The sequence below is a fragment of the Pleuronectes platessa genome, chromosome 2 (assembly GCF_947347685.1).
Source record: "Pleuronectes platessa chromosome 2, fPlePla1.1, whole genome shotgun sequence".
NCBI classification, from domain to species: domain Eukaryota; kingdom Metazoa; phylum Chordata; class Actinopteri; order Pleuronectiformes; family Pleuronectidae; genus Pleuronectes; species Pleuronectes platessa.
This window is the reverse complement of record NC_070627.1, coordinates 22,489,622-22,511,039: the sequence shown is the minus strand read 5'-3', so window position 1 is coordinate 22,511,039 and position 21,418 is coordinate 22,489,622. Positions and strand designations below refer to the sequence as shown.

Here is a 21,418-nt window from a genome sequence, read left to right as displayed (position 1 = left end):
GCCCCTGTCTGTGTTATTGTGGTGCCTTGCCAGGATACCATCAGTATACTGGTGCCCTGCTGACAGACAAGAAATAGAATACAAATTGTTCCTTGTTCCAGTCCAGCACAGATCTCACACTGTTACATCAATCGAGCCAATGGCCTGTTATCAGTCAAGCTACATTCATCAGTTCACGCCAATATACATTATTCAATTCTAATGATCCCTTCCTCGTTTGTGCTTATTCTGTATGTTCACAGCTGCGAGCGCATGCAGTGGACATGAACGGTAACCAGGTGGAGAATCCAATCGATCTGTACATCTATGTGATCGACATGAACGACAACAGGCCTGAGTTTCACAACCAGGTGTACAATGGCTCTGTGGCTGAAGGCTCCAAACCAGGTAAGAGTTTCGTCTAGATAAATAAATACATGTTTATTTTGTCCTTCATCATGTGCCACACAGCCAGACAATCACGTGACAACAACGACACACAACATTGAATGGAGAAACCCAACACAATCAAAGATTGTGATGCACATAACACGCTGTGAACACTATATGATGCTGAAATGCTGTATTATCACACACTGAGTTTATCACTGAGCTTATTTATACACAATATTGATGGGGACAAATGTGTTCAGTATGTCACTCTACCACAATACATGTAAAGTGTAGATCCTGAAGGCTCTGTTTGGTTGGTTCCTATAATGTGACACTTTAAAATCCCTGTTGTAGTGGAATTGTGCTGTGGAAAGAAAAGGATCTGTGATTTCCATACAACACAAACTCCCAAACTACAGTTTACCCTTTTCAGCAGTTTTTTCAAAAAGCAACTTCAGCTTCTTGTACAACACTGTTTTTATATGTATTACATACATCTACAGCTTAAAAGTGAAGATAATCCCAGATTTAATTCAGATGAGTCATAATTAAAGTTAATTATAACTATAACACCATTCTGACAAGTTAGAACTTAATTTAAGGTATCTTAAATTGAGGTGAATTATTTAAATATTTAACCAGAATTAAAGATTATAATATCCTTTAATAATTCAATTGATTTGTAAATTTCCATACACATATGAATGACAATTTTTTTTTTTAAATCTTACTATATAATTTGAGAATACTGGATAGTAAAACTTTGTTAAGAAAAGTTAAAACGGCTTCCTCTCCTCACTCAGAACTGACATGCTGCACTGAGCTGAGTTCATGTCTGTGTTTACATAAATCTCTGCAATGCAACATCTTCCAGCAGGTTGTTTTCGTGCTTTACAACTTGATTTACCACCTAAGAAGATATTGACACTGTGCATTGTATAATAACAGACCCGATCGATTATATCGATTAGCTGTTGCAGCCCTAATATAGACTTCTATTTGTTGACTTTTATCATAAAGCTTTTAGGCACACAATGAATAGGATATTGTTCCTGTAGATTCAATTTTATGAAAGTAAAGGGAAAAAAACATCCTGGATTCTTGGAAAGTATATGGACAAAATACAAAATGACTAAGCTTCAGTTGTTAAATAAAGTGTCTACCTTCGACCTCAGTCACCTCCGTTGCAGTGGATCAAATTTCCATACTTATGTTAACATTTTAATATTTTTATACTCCCGAAGAAGTACAACTATTACATATTTAAAAAGAAGAAGAGAGCCCAAAACAGCAGTGGGTCTTTTCTTCTTCCTTCCTCTTTTGTTCATCAAATCACAACTCAAATTTATCTCGCGACCTGTGTGGCAGCCTCAACAAGTAGATGTGGGGATTTACATTTAATCGTTTGTTAAATGCAGAAGAGAAGTCATCTAATGCATCTGCACATAGGAGGTTATTCATATCCTCCTTGGTCGGTTCACTCTTATTGTCTATTGCTCCTTTCATATGACACGACTCCCCGATTTCATATTGTAAATACCACAATATTGACAATATTTACAATTCGAAATGCTCTAATTCAGTTTCGACAGCAATAATATACAAGCTCAGAAGTTGTTTTGTGAACAGGAAGTGCAATCACCTTGTGTTACAGTGGAAAGATTTGAAAACGCTTTGTTCAGTTCTGATTATCTCACTCATTTTGAAAGCCTTAAAATACCTGTGTATCGGGAACAGGTAATCGGTGATGATTGTATAGTTTAGATTGTAGAACCTGGCAATTTAATGCCCAGAAAATTACCACGTATACTGTTTGCTTTTATACTTTACTCTGTAGGGAATTCTGAAGGCAATTATCCCTTTATGGATATCTATCATATCCATAAACATCTTTATGTTTAAACATTTCTAGACAAAAGATGATTGTACTTTATAATCTCTTGTGTGAAGATCCTGTTTATGTCCTTTTATATGGTGTGAGCTTGTTCGTCATCTTATTCGAATCTCAAATCAACCACGTTCCAACTTTTTCCATCACACACAGTCTTACATCTTATGGTCTCACTTCCAGTGGTTTTGAATAGTCTTGGACTTGAACAGCACGAACAACACCTCGAGGTGTGAATTTTCCGCAACGTGAAGTTTTGGGTTGGTTCAGACGAGGGCACGCTCATGAGATATTTCTGTTACTGTATCTTGGCTGGATGCATCATTATCAAATTCTACAGAGCACGGAGTGATGTAGACCTTCCCTCTGAAATCGCGAAACAGGGTTGGTCAGTGCCAAGCGAGAGACAAGAGCAGAATATACAAGTAGCCCTCTTGTCTCTACTGGAAGAACTCTTGCTCTAACAATCAGACCCCGAGGACCCGTGTGTGTCTTCACAGTGTTCAGATACTGTTCGGCTGCAGTTTAATCTCAGGGGGATTTGTAAACAATATAGGAAACCATGTTGTGCTTGCGTACGTGTGTGTATGGATCAGTGAGTATGTGTGTGTCTTTGTGCGTGCATGTGTGTGTGTGTGTGAGTACCGGTTCCTCCTCAGTGGAGCACGGGTCTGCAGCATATACAGCGCTCCTAATTAGCGAGGGCAACCAGACATTCCCACTGCTACTTTCTTCCTTTTTCACTCTGATACTCTCTGCTTAGTTTCAAATGGAAGCGTGTGACGACAAAAGTCTTTGAGTCCAATTTTTGTTTTGAACAGAATGCAATCTGTTATACCAATTAAGAAGAAACATATTTCAGCATGTACGGCATAATTGCTCTGCTCGTCATTAAAAAAATCACTGCCAAGTAACATTTGTTTGTGTAGCGTACAGCGTCAGGTGTGGGGAGTGTGGTGTCAACAAGGCAAACTGTGTGTAAAGCTCAGTCACTGGTCTCTGAATTGATTCATTTTAATTAGGCAAATATGCTACAAACCAACGTTTTCCTAATTGCCTGTTTAGTTGAAGAAAACACGAATGAGTGTGATTCATCTCCAGTTTGGGTTCAAGGAGACATTTTATACTTCTCTGGCCCATTTAATCCTTTAACATGTCCTCCGCCACTTTTACGCACTATTAATGAAGCCACAGTTTTGCAGAAGTTTATTTTCATCCCCAGCTGAACCGATTCCAACCCTGAACACAAACAAGAAACACAGCCAACTGTAAGATGTACGCTGGATGTAGTGGGCATTGATTAATATCCTTTCTGACTGATTAAACTCTATACACCTTTGTTTAGACAGGATCAGAACAAATAGTGCAACCTCCAAAACATTAACATTTAGTACATGACTCATCTGATCCTTAGAACATATATAGATGGATGACGCACATGCTCGCACCATCCAGAAATGAAACTGCAGTATGTCCGGTATGAGTCTGCACAGTAGATTGAGCCGCAGGAGTCAGTCTCACCTGTCAATCGTGACATTTCACTTAGTTTGTATAATAAAATAACCAATAAAAACCAAACTTGATGGAAACTTGAACACTTGTACATGCATTGGTGGGATGAGAACTTCCGATAATGAATGAAACCATCTTTTAAACACATTTAGTGGACATTTATTTAGCCAGGTATCAGCAGGTGGTGATCGAGATGTACGGTAAAAAAACAAACTAGCAGCAGTAAAACTTTCCTGTTGTGTCCAAGTAAACATGAATAAGGGCGGAATGAGCTGATCATTGAAATCCTCTCTCCTCCAGACTGTCTCATTTTTGTTCGGCCCATGTGGTCTACGCAGCCTAAGAAGACCGCCTCCTTCCTGACTTTTCTTTAAGAAGCAGCGGCTTGTGGCCATTGTAGGTGAAACCCTGCACCGATCCTTCAAAGGTTTTGGGACACAGTTCATGATCCAAACTAAAATGGAGTAAGACACCATCCAGCACAAATAATTCTCAATTCACTATTCTTACATTATTATTGTGGATATTTCCTCAATAACTGATGGAAACGTCATATCACCACTGACATTTTCAGTGATTATTAAATGAGCCGCGAGATCACAGCCGAGCTTCACGGAATCCTCTGTTGTGCATCCTGCATTTGCATTTGGCTTAAATTATTCAGTGGCATAAAAAGATGACCATGGAAATCCCTCAGGTGGAACCTCAGGCGACAGACTTTTTCCGTCCTATCACATTATGGCAGGTGACATGGCAGTGATGCTGCTGGAATACCTCAGTTTTCCTTCTCTCCCTGCCCGCAGGTCTGATCATTGATAATACATCAGAAAATATTGATATCTATAACTACATCATGATATATTAAGTCTTACAGTATCACACAAGACGTGTCTAAAACCTTTCCTAAGAGGAAATTATTTGCATGACTAGATACCACTGCTGCTTTGTGCAATTTGTTTAAAGGTCCCGTATTGTAGAAAGTGAGATTGCCTCACTCTTTGCTGCTTTTTTGATTATAAAGCAGCTCTGAGTGCCATGTAAATACTGTGAAAATGCCAAAATGTTAAAATCACAGAGAAGGGCACACATTCCATATTCAGAGACAGTGTTTTAAAACGAGCTGTCAGTACTTATGTTTCTTTGTGATGTCAGAACTCGACAGTCACAGCTTTAGGCCACGACGTCTCCCTGGCCCACTGTTCTGTCTTTCTCAAAGGTTTCTCCTGAAATCTGAGTGTTTTGCTCCACCTCTTCAACAATCTTTTCTACTTTTAATCCTGTTAACACTATTCCTCCCCTGATCGTTTGGTTACATTTGTCTTGTGTTTTTTTGTAGTTTTATCAGTTATGACACTTGGACTGAAATCCAGGTATTATTATGACTGAAAGCCACCTGGAGTCGGAGCTCTGAAAAGAGGATAAGTAGCTGTATCCATAGCTGCTGCCCTGGCTCATCATATTTCCACCATAAGTTCCCAGTACATGCCACCCCTGGTTGACGTTTTTTCCATGCACTTGCTGTAGCATTTCACTCTCGCTTGCAATCCCGGTCAATTCCATACACACTAGACACTGTCTGGCAGTGATAGAAAGGATGACTGCTCCTTCTCCTTCTCGTAGTCCACTCGCCACAGTCCACTCTCTGCTGTCCCAGCTGCCCATCACCCACCTACTGGGTATCCCCCATGGTCACAGATTCAGTCTCCCCTGGCTGGAGGCAGAGGCAGTGGGCTACCTCACTCCTACATCGTCCACCGATGCCCCCAGATGATCCAGACAAATCCAGCAGGAGCATTTTAGTCCTAATTTGACTTTGTCTGCTGGGCTCATTTTCATGACCATCGCCAATGGCATTTACCATGCTACATTTGCAGGCTAGACCTGTAATTGGCCTGGTCATGCATCACTCAAAAAACATGTTATGATCAGCGCTTCAGGGCAAAGCATGAGGGGGAGGACATGTAAATCTACACTGAGGTGTTGTTTTGCACTAAAATTACAAATCTATATTTTCTCATATCAAACCTTCAAATAAAACAATGAATATATGTAAAATATGGAACCCTTAAACAGAAAGGTAAAACAATTCAGTGCTTTGCTTGATACAATTTAAATTATTTCACTGGTACAGATGGGATTTTTGGCATGCAGCCAACTCAGTGCTCATGCTCCATTGTTTCAACAGTTAGCCGAAGGTATTTTTATCCACCAGTGTCTTAACAGAAAGATGAACTGTGATGTATGAAAAGTAGAAAAGTTCAATTCCAAGTTTTCACCCACACCAGTAGGAAAAATAGTGAAGAAACCTCTGAACACAGGCCTTTAATCTTTGGTGTGCTCCCTGAGCATCTGAATAAACAGAAGCAGTTCAAATGTAATATTTGTTATATTTGAAAAGTGTGTACAAACCCTTGTATTTTTTCTTAATTCCATGTAAAGGGGAGATATGTGTTTAAGGTTGCAGCAGTATCACATCATGTATCTACAGACCCTGATATCTGAGGTTCTCTGAAGCATATCGACACATCTTCACATCTAGCACTGTGGGGAAGCCATCAAAGACAGAGACCTACAGGGAACCACCCTTATCCTCGTCACCAGATGTTACACAGGGAGAGATCGGATCAGGCTGTCAGTCAGGATCCGTTTGAAACGGCCCCCGCTCGGCACCAGACAAACCTGTGACTAATGGAATTCAATTTGCACTGGCAATCAAACCTAACAAAACGGTACTTGGCAAAGTGAGCAGGCTGATCACACTTACTTGCTGTTAATGAGGAGTAAATGAGATTGATTGTGAAAACTCGGAGGCTAATCCTGTGAAACCTGCCGTGCAAAAATGTATATGCGAGTTATTTTAGGCTACATAAAATAAAAAATAAACACATGAAACACCACTGCCTTTACAAGCTCACTAAAATCATCTGAAACTCTTCAAGCCTGCGGATAAGAAATTTGTCGACATGGCGTGACTCCTTCAGAAAGCTCTTGTGTTCAGAGGCTGCCGTGTACTCAGAACATCTGCCTTGTGATGTTCAGTCCTTTCTCCTGCCCTCCCCCCCCTCCCCAACTCTGACAGCAAGTTGTTCCCTTTTATGGATCGTCTTTCTCAAAAAATAAAAAGGCCATCTGAAATGAGAGAGTGAGATCACAACCAGCAGCTGAGTGCCTTTTCTTACAGTCGATTGGCCCTCCCAGGGGGGGGGGCAGGGGTGCTGTTTTTCTATCTCCCTCTCACGGTACTCTCTCTCTCCTTGTTTAGTTGATTGCTTCTAGCTTATGACAGACGGCGAAAAAAAAAAATAGAGCACGTAAAAGAAACCGATGAGACAGAGTTTTTGGTGATAAGAGCTGATGACGGTGTTTGGGGTGCTGTAAACATGACCATGTGATCTACGCATCAGAGTTAATGCGTCACTTCCTGTCTCGTCCCGCTGCACCCTGATGCCTCCACCTATCGCCTGAATAATACGGAGGATCGGATGCTGTTGTGAGCGAATCTGTGTAGAGAACCTCCCGCTGTGTGAGAAAGGCAGCGTCTGGGTAAACTCTGTAGCCAATTCTCCGGATTTTACCCGGAGGCCATGTCTGAAAACGGCTTATATAAGTCTTAGTGCCAATGCAGAAAACACGTCATGAGGTGGTTTTATTGACACATTTTTAACTTGGCAGATCTTACATAAAAACTTTAAAACACACAAAGAACAATACACAAAAAAACTATAACACGCAAGAAGAAAAAGTAAAACTGAAACGGAATAAAATGACTCCTTTAATGGGTTCTTCTAAGGCTCCATTCCTCCTCCTAGTTTATATGGTGCCAACAAATAAACCAACAGACAAACAGACGCGGGTGAAAACTGAAAGCTTGACCTCTGTAGAAGTAATGAAGAGGAATGGTCAAATTCCGTGCAGCAGAGGCATAGCTATCTCAACTTTAATTCCACGTAATGGATCAGAAACATTGAATTATGCATGAACGGTATTTGCAGCACAACCCTGATGAGGTGATCCTGACCAAGCTCCATCCGGGCCACAGGAGACTGGATTCAGATGTTTGTTTCTGCTGGTTAAGTAGTTTTGTGTGTGGAAAAGGTGAAATGCTGCTGTAAAAAAACTACACAAACAATATGCTAACGCAACTGCTTATCGATTTTGTACTGATACTATGACCCTGTATACCAGCGGGTAGATACAGATCAGCAAGAATGTCTATCATGCAATAAGAGAGATCAAGGTTCCATGAAGGTTCCTGTGCGTTTGCCCTTGTTGGCCGCTCGATAGTCGTTCTAAACCGGAATGATTGTGAATGGTCTGAATGGTCTGAATGGTGCGACTGTGTCCTCGTGTCCTATGAGAGCTGTGATCTCCATTAGTGGGTTTTGTGTGAGCATTGCCTCCCCCTCCTTCCCTTCCACCAAGATTCACCGGGCTTCCGCCTTTTTCTCTTTCAACCTCTCCTCTCTCGTGCTTTAAACCTCTCCACCCTTGATTCTCCTTCTCTCTCTGCTGTACCGTGGCCACTCTTTCCTTCAAACCAGGCAACCTCTATCTTCTCTCCACGGAGTTATTATCCTCTTATGCCGTCCATCCCCTGCCCTCTCACCCCCAGACTTCCCCTTGCACCTTTGCCTTTAATGGTTTTTAAAAACCGTCGCAGCTTTATTCTTAATCTTAATCTTTTTCTCTGCTTTGCAATTTCCTCCGCTGCTTTCTATCTTTGCATCTGTGTGTCTTCGTGTTTCTGCTCAGTCCGTCATCTGCTGATTTCTTCCTCTTCTCTGGTCGACTTACGTTTAGGTAGCTGAGAGTCCTCACCAGCGATCTGCGGTCATGTGAGTGAAATGGTCGACCACGGAAATGTTCAGCTCCAGCGATTTTTGCCGAAAAGCAATTAGGATTTGGAATTAGCGTTCAAATTAAAGAGGAATTAAACAGGCTCGGAGATTAACCGTTTCAGGCATGGCCATCCCTCTTTGAATCTAAAAGCGCATCATCATCAGAGAACTGAATCCTCCTCGTTGTTATGAAAGGCCAACGTGTGGCTCCCTATCACATCTCCTCCCTTCCTGCGGGACCGGAGAGGTTGATTATAAATCGTGGCTGTCCTTGGTGGAGCTGCAGTGCTTGTTTTTCTTCTCCCTGTCTTTTCCTGGACTCTCTTTCTTTTCCTCGCTGGACAAAGTGACAAATCCTGCTTTGAAACTTAATGAAGTTTGAAATAGAAATTCGAGGCTACAATTATCCTGTCCATGCAGGCTGTCACAGGAATGATAGTGCCAACTACACCCAATTATGGGAATGGAGACACCTGTAACTGCTGAGGCCCACGGGGGACTGTCAGGCCTGCCATGGATCCAGCAGCTCTCCTGCTTCCACTATGCTTACTTTCATTTACATTAATTGGTGATTAGAAAGGTGCTGAGGCAAAACTTGACTTTCTTATTTCTGCTGTTCCGTAAGAGACATCTTTTGTCGACCTTTTTTTATTGATGATACCGGTTTTGTTTCTCCTCAGCATGGTACCCACCCCCCACCATCGAGCCCACTGAGGTAAACAGCGTGCTTATGCATTAGTTTGCTGAGACACTCTCCGGTGCCCACTATCAGGAAAACAGTGCTACATTTGAAAAAATCCATCAGAAATGTTTTATTTGAATTAATTTAGAGAAGGCAATCTAGCATGTAGGCGTTTTAATTAGCACTTTCTCCTTTTCAAGCATGTTTGTGCTTCAGCCGACTCTTCTCTCTGCCGTCCTCCTCCTGCGAGCTGACACTCTTTTCCTCTGAGCAGCCGCGGCGGTGGTGGCAGTCTGTAAATGGCTGCCTGATGGAAAGTGACATTTTCACAGAAGCCTGCGAGAGAGGCGAGGTGATCTCTCCTCTTTCCAGCACAAAGTGCTCCTAATTGCCTGATCGCATTTGTGAGCCTAGCTGACAAACTCGTGCGAATCAATAATTCTGCTCGGGGGAAGATGTGGGGACACAGGCCCTTGTCACCCTGATGCGTGCGGCGAGGACACACACAGGCACATGCATACAGATGCGCAGACGTATGTGTGAGTAGACGCAGGGGAACGCGTGCACTTTTTACCCACACACTCGTGCCACCTCACAACCTCTGCGCTGTCTGCCTTAAATGGCAGTGTTTATCTGTGATTCTAAGACAAATAGGGAGAGAGCATGGGAGCATTAAGGGCAGCCACAGTTCCGCTGAAGGCTGAAATAATGGATGGTGGAAATGGCAGACGACCCAGCGCTGCTCATTACTAAATGGACTCTGCAGAGATGGAAACTTTGCCTTGGCTATATAGAGAGAACGAAACAGCACAACTTAAAATAGGGGCCCATTTAACAGGTTTTGTTTGTGATTTTGCGCGGTGCTTTGAAAGAGCGCTCACTAAAAGTTGCTTCCCAAAGAACAGAGAATGTCACAGCAATTTGCTAAGTCTGAATGACTTCTTTCTAGTTCATAAATGGGGTTGTTCTCTTCTGAGTTTTCTTTCTTCTCTTTGATATTGGCCGCAAATTCATTAAAAGTAATGGCCTTGCAAGAAAGCTTCTGTGCACAGTATGTATTTTCAAAATGTATGTGGGCAGAAGACCTTACAAAGCACATTGTTGTAATTTAATGACGGCTTGTTTTACTTCTTTACCTCTTTCCAGCTTGACCTTTTCTGACCTTTGACCTTGCTTTTTCCTGGTCTTCCCTGCTAACCAACTCTCTCTCCACAGGCTCGTCTGTGATGCAGGTGACAGCCACCGACGCGGACGACTCCACCACCGCGAACGGCATGGTCCGCTACCGAATCCTCTCTCAGACCCCCCACAGCCCCATCCCCAACATGTTCACCATCAACAGTGAGACCGGAGACATCGTGACAGTGGCAGCCGGCCTGGACAGAGAGGTCAGTGTAAACCTTATGTGCTGTGTATCCCCGCTACTGCCATTGCATGGTTGGGTTTCTTTATTATATTGTCAGCTCTCAATTTAATTAAGCAATGCGCCTAATTGAAATATGTGCCCACACGGCAATAACATAAAACCCGGGCTTATATTCGATGGTTTCACACCACCTATTTAATTAGGCCGGAGTACAGATTACTTTTTACAATTTTTGAAAGTATTTTTTCTAGTCTTCTACACTGGAATTGCAGATACTTTGCTCTTCCCCCCTGTTTTCCAAACTGCCGAGCTACTCTTTGGCTCTTCCCATACTGACTGTGTACTTGACTTCCCGACACTCTGGTGGACTCGCTCCCCCATGTCCCATCCGCTCAAGAACAAAGTTGAAAACAACACAGCAGTTCCACTAAGTCATTTATTATTTCACAAAGCCGCTCTGCTGGGAGAATACCTTGCACCATATCCAGACACACACACACACACACACACACACACACACACACACACACACACACAAACAAACACACAGCCAGGTAGAGCTTCACTTCCAGCTTTTGTCTCCTATGGTCAGAGAAATGTTGAATGAGTCAGATTCAAGTTAGCTGCAATACTCGTAAGCTATTGTAGCATTGTTTAGAAATATTGTATCTCAAAGTTTTGCCATCATTCAACCCAGAAAAAAAATGTCAATCCAAAATTGTATTACAATTCCCGAACAATTTGTCTTTCAACCGGAACTGTCATCATTTCAAATTAGATTTCACTGGCTATTATGTAATTTATTATTTGCACATGCATACATTGTATAAACTAGGGCTGGCCATCATTATACCTCCTTTATAGCCTTATATTGATATATATTGAATAGGGATGCACCGATTTATCGGCCGAACATCGGTAGCGGCCGATATTCGCCTCGTTTAGTGATATCGGCTTATCGGTGATAAACTTGACTTTCACCGATATCATTGGCCGATGTTCATATTTGTGGTAAAACCGCTGGGCACGTGCCGCGGCTGGGGGAGCAGTCGCTCCGTCGCCCTCCTCTCCGCGCTGCCGGAGGCTCAGTGTGCGGCACCGGGAGGTCCTCATCCGGTGGCACCTCACGGCATCACTGGTGGGGGGGCTTTCTTTCTCTTGGACCGCGGGGCGGTGTCCATCGCCGGCGCGGAAGGCGGGCCGTTGGAGGGGACCGGGTACGCGGTCAGCGGCGGCCACTCTGGTCGCGTGTCGGGCCCTTCTCGCGGATCACCTCAGCTACAGCGACCGCTGGGGGAACCCTCCGGCTGGCGCCTAGCAGCTGACTGAGAATTGGTGCGGACCAGGGGAATCCGACTGTTTAATTAAAACAAGCATCGCGAAGGGCCACGGTGGGTGTTGACGCGATGTGATTTCAGCCCGACACTAAAAACAGGTCAAACTGAGGAGGGCTTGTTAAGTTATCTTGACTCACGCAGTGTAACTTGGTGTAAAAAGTATGAGCGTAGCGTCTGTTTAAGTACTTTATTCTCATGTGCATCGGCTCTATTCATCCGTCTCATGCACAGGTAACAAGGGAATTGACAACATACGTCATACACACAGAAGCCGTAACACATCTAATAAACGGGCAATACTGCTACCGTAAATCAATGAGAAGAGCGTTCTCTATAATGATACTTTAACAGGGCTGTTTTAGACAGGGTAAAAAGGTGCTGTTTTAAATTACCCTTGTGGTATTTTGACCAAAATATGTTACAGACATTTCATTAAGATCCCAAGGAACCATTTCAACTTGCGGTAAAATGGGCATAATATGTCTCTGTTAAATAAAGTTTAGTTAAATCAAAGATTTTTTCATAAATCTGATTCAATCTGTGCTCATTAAAAGATAAGAGTGATGAAGGGCTGAATTTTTTTTAAATAATGATTAAATTATTTTTCTGGCACAAAATATTGAAACTTTGTTACATTGCTTTTGGTGAAACTTTTATTGTGAAATTTTTTTTCCTGTTTTCTCATCGTGTAGCAAAACAAATGACAGGAAAATATCTAATGTTTTGGTCACTGTATGGAGCAGATCACATATAATGATCCACCACTGGTTTGTGTGTGGCCATTGCTTGCTGTGGTTGTTCCCCATCCCACACACCACCAACAATACCTCAAACACACTGTCCCCGCTGCATCTTCTGTCTTATTCCACTAATGGTGGAGGTCACGCAGGGTATACGTCTGTTTATCCCAAACTGGGATCAGGTGACTGTGGGCATTAACCATGGCAGATTGTTCCAGCCTGCAGCCTTTAACTGTCATACTGTGTACACACACACACATTCACACAGAGAGAGACACACACACGCACACCGTCCCTTATCTCTATGGTTCAAATTTTAAGATTATACAACTGGCGAAAATGGGGAAACGTTAAGATCCATGTGCTTTCATTATTTGGATCATTCTCATAACTTTGTTGGTTGATTTTATCAGCGACATGAGAGCCCAGACGAAAGTGTGTCATTATGTTTATATTCTGGGAAGTCCTGCTGGTCCATCTCGGCACTAGAGATCACTTTGGACATTAAAACAGGACTTCACTAACAGTAAGGCGAGCGTATTTGGAGAATGATTACAGTTAAAATCTCAAGAACAGAAACAGGTTTGGAAAACAGAGGAAAACAATACATCAATGCTCGTTCCTTATCCAAATTTTTATAGCGAGCTGGCATGGCATGATAGCCTGATACATTTGTGTGACAATATAAATGAGTTTAGTGAACGTGGGCCAGCTCTGTGTCCCTGTTTCCAGCTTGGCCCGGGCGGCAGCAGTAGCAAGTGATGTGAGTGAGAGAGAGCTCATTAATCTGGACACATCAAGCCCGGCTCAGTCCCACCTGCCTCTGATCCTCCCACTAAAACTGGGACACACCTGGGAGTTCACCCACCTGCTGTCAAGGTCGTCAGCTTAAACATAGAAACATGCTCCAACACACGGGCACCAGTTCACAAACACACCCCCGGGCAGCTATGGTTGTGGTGGGAGACGCAGTGAAGCTCACACGGTTTAATGCATCTCACTGAAGAATGATAAACCTGATCCCAGAAGTCACAATGGCGTAAGACATGCATCGACACAAATATATGAATATGAATTCTCACTCTAGAGACAATGAATTCCCGATAAACACCTTTGCTGCACACGCTGTTTATCCTCTGTTTCCTCTCCCGTCTCACTCTCTCTCACACCTCAACTCCACATGCACCATGCTGCCGTGTAACTGGAATATTCATGTGCTAATTAAGGGGTGAAACAGGTTGTCTCGTGTTGAGGAGTCAGAGAGGTACATGGAGGTTAGCTCAGTGTCACTTCCCTCTGACACCAGTGAATACCAATGACCCGCCGCCACTGTACAAACACGGCGGCCCAGTGGTTAAGGTGATGGACTGTTAATCTATTGTGCTATGCATGCGTGGGTTCGAATTCCATCCTCGTCGAATGGGTATAATCGTGGGACTAACTGTGAGAGCATGTGCTGCTTGGAAGGGACAGTTTCCCAAGTTGTGAAGCAGTCATCGGATGAGGTGTGTTCTTGTGCTCGGAGGTCAGAATGTGAGAAACATGGACGCTGTAAATAAAACGTCTTGTATTCATGCGTTTAAAGGTACAACATAGTTTCACAGTCTCTCTGAGTTGTTTTCCGACTGGAGATGGCGTTCATGTGAATTTTCCCGGTAAGGAATTATTATTGATTGTTCGGACACCACATCAGTCAATTTTGATTTGTACAGCACCTTTCATACAGGGGAAGACTCAATGTGACACGATCGCACAATAATGCACGATGATCTCATGTTATCCCACAGCCTAAAAGAGCTGGTCATATGTGTGTATAAGTATAACATGGCTACTTGTGTGTTGTTCTGGTGCTCAGCATTTAAGAGATATAGAGGTATACGGTAGTTATTGTAAATGGTCTGTATTTATATACCACTTTCCTCTTCAGGACCACTTAGAGGAAATTTACAGCACCGTTTTGCTGTCCAGCCATTCATCCATTCATTCATTGCTTCTATGTGCAGCACTTTCTTTATGACACATCATTCATACACTGCCAGTGCTGCCGTCGGGGGCGATTTGAAGTTCATACAGAACGGGGATCGACCCGCTGATCTTCTGATGTGAAGACGACCCTATCTACCTCTTGAGCCACAGTAAAGATAAGATTCAAATTACGATGGCAGGAAGTGAAGGTGATAGTTTATATTTTTGATATTTAGATTTTTAGATTCAACCAGTATCTTGTTGACTGATTGGAGTATCTTTTTTTTAGTGATTGAGTTTTATTCAGTCCTCATCACACATTGTAGGATAGGCATAAAAGATATGGACGGTGTATGCAACATTTGTGTTGGTGACTGAACAGGCTCAGGCAGAAGCAAAGATGTTGATATATTCCTCCCTATATTCACATCAAATTGAGTTGCTACCCAGAAATGATCAAAGATAAATATGTTGTATGTTGTAGAAATAGATGAAACCAGCAGGCTTCCTATGGAGAAGTACAGTTGTAATGAAGTACTACTCGAATGCAGCAGGTAGCATAGAGGGAGATGTCAGGGTGCCACAGCTGGCGTGGATGTTCCCCCCTGGTGCCCTCCCTCCATTGCACCAGCTCCACTGGCAGGCAGAGCTGTTGTCTTTCATTACCCCAGGCTGTCTAAATCTCCCATGAGCCCCGGGTTGGAACGCTCTGGTGTGGCATGGTGTGGTGTGGGCTGGCGCCAGGCTGTCCGTCGGACTGATGCCAGCTTAGCGTTGGACTGTCTCGCCCTCGATTAGGACATCTCCTGGACTCCAAGGACACGAGAGCCCACAGCCTGGCTCTATTAAGTTCTCCAGAGCCTAACTGAGGATAGAGGCTGAGAGCAGGCATCTGAAATGGGCCTGAGGCTTTATCGTCTGTGAGGCGGCGAGTTATGTTAACTCGCCGTCTCACACCCGAGCTCCAGAAGCAAGACAACACATCCTTCAGAGGATTGTGAGCGTGTTGCTGAATGAAGCATGTGGATGCATGTAGGTGGAAGCTGACTGCTTGCAGCCAACATTCCGTCGAGAAAAGATCAACTCAATATCCACCTTACTATGTGAACACAGCGAGTATTGAATTTGACCTTTTCATCTTCAGATAAGAGTGAATTATTTCACTTATGCCACTTTAGTTTATGCCACTTTCATCTTGTAGATGATTTTCTACCTTAGACTTATTATATATATATATTTTTCTTCTTTTCAGCAGCTCTTAGAAAAATACTCACAGTATCATTTACAGTTTGGGATCAGCCGATGAGTTGAAAGAATAATTTGCTCGCAATATCGTGTGTACAGAATCATCTCATGTCCTATTTAATTTGATTTAATAATTGCCGACTCTGGCACAGCCAAGAATAACTACAATTTACAGACATATCAGTGGCAATAGATATAATATATATAAACAAGCCACATAATAATCAAAAGTTGGATCTGATATGATGAAAGTGTATTTTGTTCAGATTTTGCCAAATGACTCAGGCAATAACCCGACCGAGCCCCATGAGAAGATTTGCCGAGCCCGACCTGAACTTGAGAGGCATTCTGTATTTGTGTCCAGCCCGATGTTTTCATTCAGCAGGTCAGAGCCCAGCCAATGTGACAGAGCCCAAATATTATTTCAAAATAATGTGTTAAAACCAGATTACCTTTGGTGAAATATTTTAACATCATGTGGCCTACTCCCATCTCAGTGTAAGGCCTTATTGAATGTTAAATCATGTGTCATTTCAGTGTCAGTGTATCTAAAAGCTAGAACAACCTTTCCCCCTCTTTTGTTTAAATGTGAACATTCCTCTTGAACCACAAATAGCGTGTCCTTAACATGATATCAGATAGTACTGGTAAAGTGTCTCTTAAAAAACCCATTAGCAGCTTAATTGTATTCAGGATCTCTCCTAATTCCTGTTTTTCTGTTTCTACAGTTAAGCCTCTGACGGCTGGATAGCACTATGACTACTATTGATTAATTCAATCCAAATACTGCCCGTCTCCTTCCCTTTATGCTTCCTTAGATTGGAGGAGTTGGAATTACAGCTGCTCCCTTGTTCCTCTCTTCAGAATGTGATCTGAGCGACTGTACACTATTGCTTGCACAGTGCTCTGCTGGCTGACATTTTTGTGTAATGTCATTTGGATTGTTATTCTGTTTAAGTCCGAGAGACCTTTCTCCTCTTGTAGCTCTTTGAAGCGAGAGGTCACACCTGACATGATCTCCTGCTGAAGAAAGAACCTTTTGTTTTATCTGCTTTCGTCTGTTTGTGACATTCTGGAGCCAATGAGTCTGTGCATCACTCTGCATTGTAAGACTCAGTTAGACAATTAACTGAATGCCTCACCCAGTCTGTGTGTTTTATTCTGGCAGCTTTATTATTATGTGACTCACTTCCTTCATTTATCCCGTAGATGACTCTGAGCTGTTTGCGTTAATGTGGAGGCGTATATAACCAAGTGGATTCAGAGTTTATATCTCAGATTTACCTACATAGTGATTATTTCTACAATGGGATTCAGACAAAACTTTCAGAGAACTGCGTGCTGCTGCCAATAAGTTTCCGCTGGCTTGTGCTGTCTTCAAACCAGTCGGGAGCCGCTTGTGTCCTCAACCCAACATGGGAGACATCCGCGCGAGGGATGAACAGAGAGGAATGGGTGATGAAGATGGAAATAAAACAAGCTTCTCTGCAATATTTTGGGACTAACTAGAAAAATATGTACTGTATGACAGAACAGAAGTCCCACAGCGGCCGGTGCTTTACTTGTAACTAGACAGGTCGATCAACATGGTTCTTTAGCTCTTACGATAGAAACATAAACAGGGAAGTTGCCTTATAACCTTAATAATATGAAAAGAAAGTAAAAAGAAAAACATAATCCTGCAGCTGGAGAAAGACTAGCCTCCCTTTGAAAATATTTGTAATCCAATAGATCCGCATTTTCATTTGGATCCACACCAGTATTTGAACACTCATCAATACAAATCACCGAATTTTTCCATCAAGATTTGTACAAAATTCTTTCTGAGGATTCAACTCTCAAATGTTTTATCTCGCAGTGTTTAAGAAAGGAAAAAAAAAAAACACCCAATGATCTGGACCGGCCATAAAACTTTATGGGTTCTTCCCTCCACCGAGGCTAATTATGCCCCCTTATAAAACCCGATTTAAATGTACTTAATCCAGATTTTAATTTGGATCTGCACCAACTTGCAACAGCTCATAAATATCAGTCTCTCAATGAAAAAAATTGAAACAAAAGAAAGTGGAAAAACAATTACAGGGTCGGGCTCACTCCAAAATGTTATGTTTTCTTTCCTGACCCGTAACACATCCGTCCACCGAGTTTCATGGTTAATCCGTCCAGGAACCAGAACAAACAAAACACAAACAAACAAACAGTGATGAAGACATAACATTCTAGGCGGAGGTGACTACATTTACTGAGCTAGAGAATCGGATGTGTAAATGAACTGGACTAAATTGAACTGAATCGAACTAAAATAAGATTTAATGAAATGGAATGGTATCAAATCTAATCCATTCAATTTAATAGAGGAGATCTCAGCTGAACGGAAACTGTTGCAGGGGTCACTGACACTGAGGGAGAGAGAGAGCGAGAGAAAGAGAGAGAGAGAGAGAGAGAGGGGGGGGGGGAGTGGGAGAGTCTCAGGGCATTTGAGACAGATTGTAAGTGACAAGCTAATGACTGTGACCAGTAGGAGCCCAGCAGCCGGAACACAATCCACAAACAATCCAAATAAAGTGCAGAGGTCTCTCTCTCTCTCTCTCTCTCTCTCTCTCTCTCTCTCTCTCTCTCTCTCTCTCTCTCTCTTTCTACTGACCCCTCCCAGCTTAATTCATTCACCACTGTACCTGTGTAGCCCAAAAAACCTTGTTCACTGTCCTCTTACCAACTGTTTTCCTTTACTGTATTTTCGTTAATAAAGTCTCTCTGGAGCACGAGTCCATTTGCTTACAAACCCTGAACAGCCAGTTTTTTTTTTTTGGAGCCGGTGCTGCCTGCTGTTTGCCAAACATCAATAGACTAAAGCTTTTTTCCCTGTTTCTTTCCTCCACGATGGTAAAGTACCTCATTTGCACTGCTTGAAAAAAAGGAATGGCGTCTTTTGTTGGCGGAGCTCTGCGTGCAGGTGTTTCTGTGGCCTCCGATGGCTCTCAGCTTCCGTGATGCTCCAGGCCTGTGGGGGAGACTGGGCTGTCGGTGGTGGGACAAGAAGCTGTGTTCGCTGCCAGCGCTGGGCTCTAATCTAACAGAGATTTTCTCTTTAGCACTTCCATAGGACTCATTAGAGAGCCCTTTACTGCAGCTACTTTGGGACAGCTTTGTGTGTGTGTGTGTGTGTGTGTGTGTGTGTGTGTGTGTTAGTGTGTGTGTGTGTGTATGTGTATGTGTGTGTGTGTGTGTGTGTGTGTTTGTGTGTGTGCATGTCTGTGTTTGTTGTGCCTGCTCATGCCCATATATGCCCGGTGTGTATAAGTCTGAGTGTCCCACCTGTTCCCACTCGCTGGAGCATTAGCGGATGTGCATGTGAGCTAGAAGGGCCATAAACTCGCAACTGCCCTCACATGAGTGATACAACCGTGCAGGACGGGAGTCAGCTGCCTTCTCCCCTGGCTGTGTGAGAGCTCCACCTGCTGGCCATGCTACTGTCACTTCTCTACACCTGACTACACCAACGTAGTCACCTGGTGCTATTTGTCCATTGATGTATGTGACCAAATGAGTGCAGAGAGACACATTCATGGAAGGCTTTATTTACTGAAGCGCTCTTTGAGGAGAGATGGTATTGATATTTCATTATGAGTCTAATAAAGGGCAGCCAGTATTGAGTTTTCATTAATAGGATTGCCTCGGTGCAGATTAACTTGTCGACGCATTTCATGGTGACTTGGGGAGAAGCTAAATGAATCCAGATGCGTGTTTTAACTGGCTGCGGTGGTGTGACTGATCCAACAATCGGCTGCATCCCTCACAAGTGGAAAAGAAATGTGAGATTTAAAGATAGACAGAGACCGGTGGAGAGATAGACGGATAGAGAAGTGACAGAGGGAGAACACTGAGCAACCAAGATGTGAGGAGAAAGATAGCGAGAGATCAAAAGAGGCACAGAATGTGAGTTAACACAGAGCACGCATTAAACCAGAGGGGGGAAGAAGGAAAACAGACAAAACTAGAAGAAATAAAAGCAAAAAACGCTGGTGCCTATCAGGAAGCAAAGACTGCCCCCTGTACCTCTGCGAGTCCCTTTGCTAGGTTTGCTCTTCTTCCTCCAGGCAGTCCCTGACACCCGCGCCACTGGCCACCAAGTTGTTTTGAATGCGTGACCCAGTAGTGCAGTGAATTTGATGAAACTAGCCCAGCAGCAAACAAACATCAGGCTTTCCATGGTAAGGGAATTGGGATTTTAAGCAAAGCAGCCGGGGCCTGCGTGGCGAACGCTGGCCCGTCCTTGACGTCCACTCCATCTTGCTCCCTCTCTTTTCTCTGACACAATGGAGGCCTGAAGCAGATGGATTAATAGGAAGAGGAAAAGAACACAAAGCAGAGAGGCTTATACTGTCAGGACGGACACACCACACACACACACTCACACACACACTCACACTCACACACACAAACACACAAACACACATACACTACTCCTCTCCAGTGATGGGACTGAACTTTCAGTACCATTAATAGGGTCATGATGTTTCTTTTTCATTCTCTCGTGTCTGAACAAGTCCTGGTGTGTGACAGTGTCTCGTCATGGCATTGTTACATTGCAGTGTGTGCTGTACTCCCCTCAGGGGGGGGGGGGGGGGGGGGGGGGGGGGGGGGATGAAGGAAGCACCTCCTTTCCTTCCAGTAAAAAGACTAAATAAGGCCTGTTCACCTCCCGGTATTTTCTGAAGCTCCGTGGCACGTCTTGAAGTGGCGGGGCCTCCATTAAAATGACTGATGATGCAGGTCCATGTTCACACAGCACAAATACTTTAAGGCAATAATGGATGAGCCTGTTACCAACACATTGCTCTGTGTATGGTTGTTTGTGTGTGTGCGTGTGCCTGTGCCTGTGCGTGCGCGTGTGCATGTGTGTGTGTGTGTGTGTGTGTGTGTGCTGTTTACTTAATCTGTTATTGAACAAATCAGGTGCTCTAACCGACTCCAGTTGGTCTGTAGCTTAGCAAAAAGTGAAGATGTGCACATATCCAGACTGGGTTGACATATCACTGGAAGCTAAAGAGGATTTTATTAATGCATTCACTCATTTATGACTTATATATTTACTAATTTATAACTCACTGGGTCATTGTCAAATGGGAAAAACATGTATTAATTGATTCAGTCTTGTGTCTGTGTTTTTTGCAGCATTTGATATATCTGCATGTCTGAGTGTGTTTTCTCTTTCTCTGATCTTTCTGCAGAAAGTGTCTCAGTACACCATCATCGTCCAGGCCACAGACATGGAGGGCAACTTGAACTTTGGTTTGTCCAACACAGCCACAGCTCTAATCTCCATCACTGACATCAATGACAATCCCCCAGAACTGACAGTCAGGACGGTGAGTCCACAGCTTTACTCTGATGTTTTATTTAAAATGAAAATTACTAGATGGGAGAAGGGAGAATTAGGTACATTTCCCTTTTTGCTGAAAGCTGAGGAGCC

General features: G+C 43.2%; 1 protein-coding gene across 1 annotated transcript in view; it reads left to right on the top strand.

The window, feature by feature from the left end:
• cdh4 (cadherin 4, type 1, R-cadherin (retinal)) overlaps positions 1-21,418 on the top strand; it is a 76,574-nt gene that overhangs the window by 35,922 nt on the left and 19,234 nt on the right. The window contains exons 5-7 of the mRNA XM_053411213.1: positions 243-387; positions 10,508-10,680; positions 21,177-21,314. Of these exons, the coding sequence (XP_053267188.1) occupies positions 243-387; positions 10,508-10,680; positions 21,177-21,314 (456 nt within the window). The remainder of the gene's footprint in view (positions 1-242; positions 388-10,507; positions 10,681-21,176; positions 21,315-21,418) is intronic.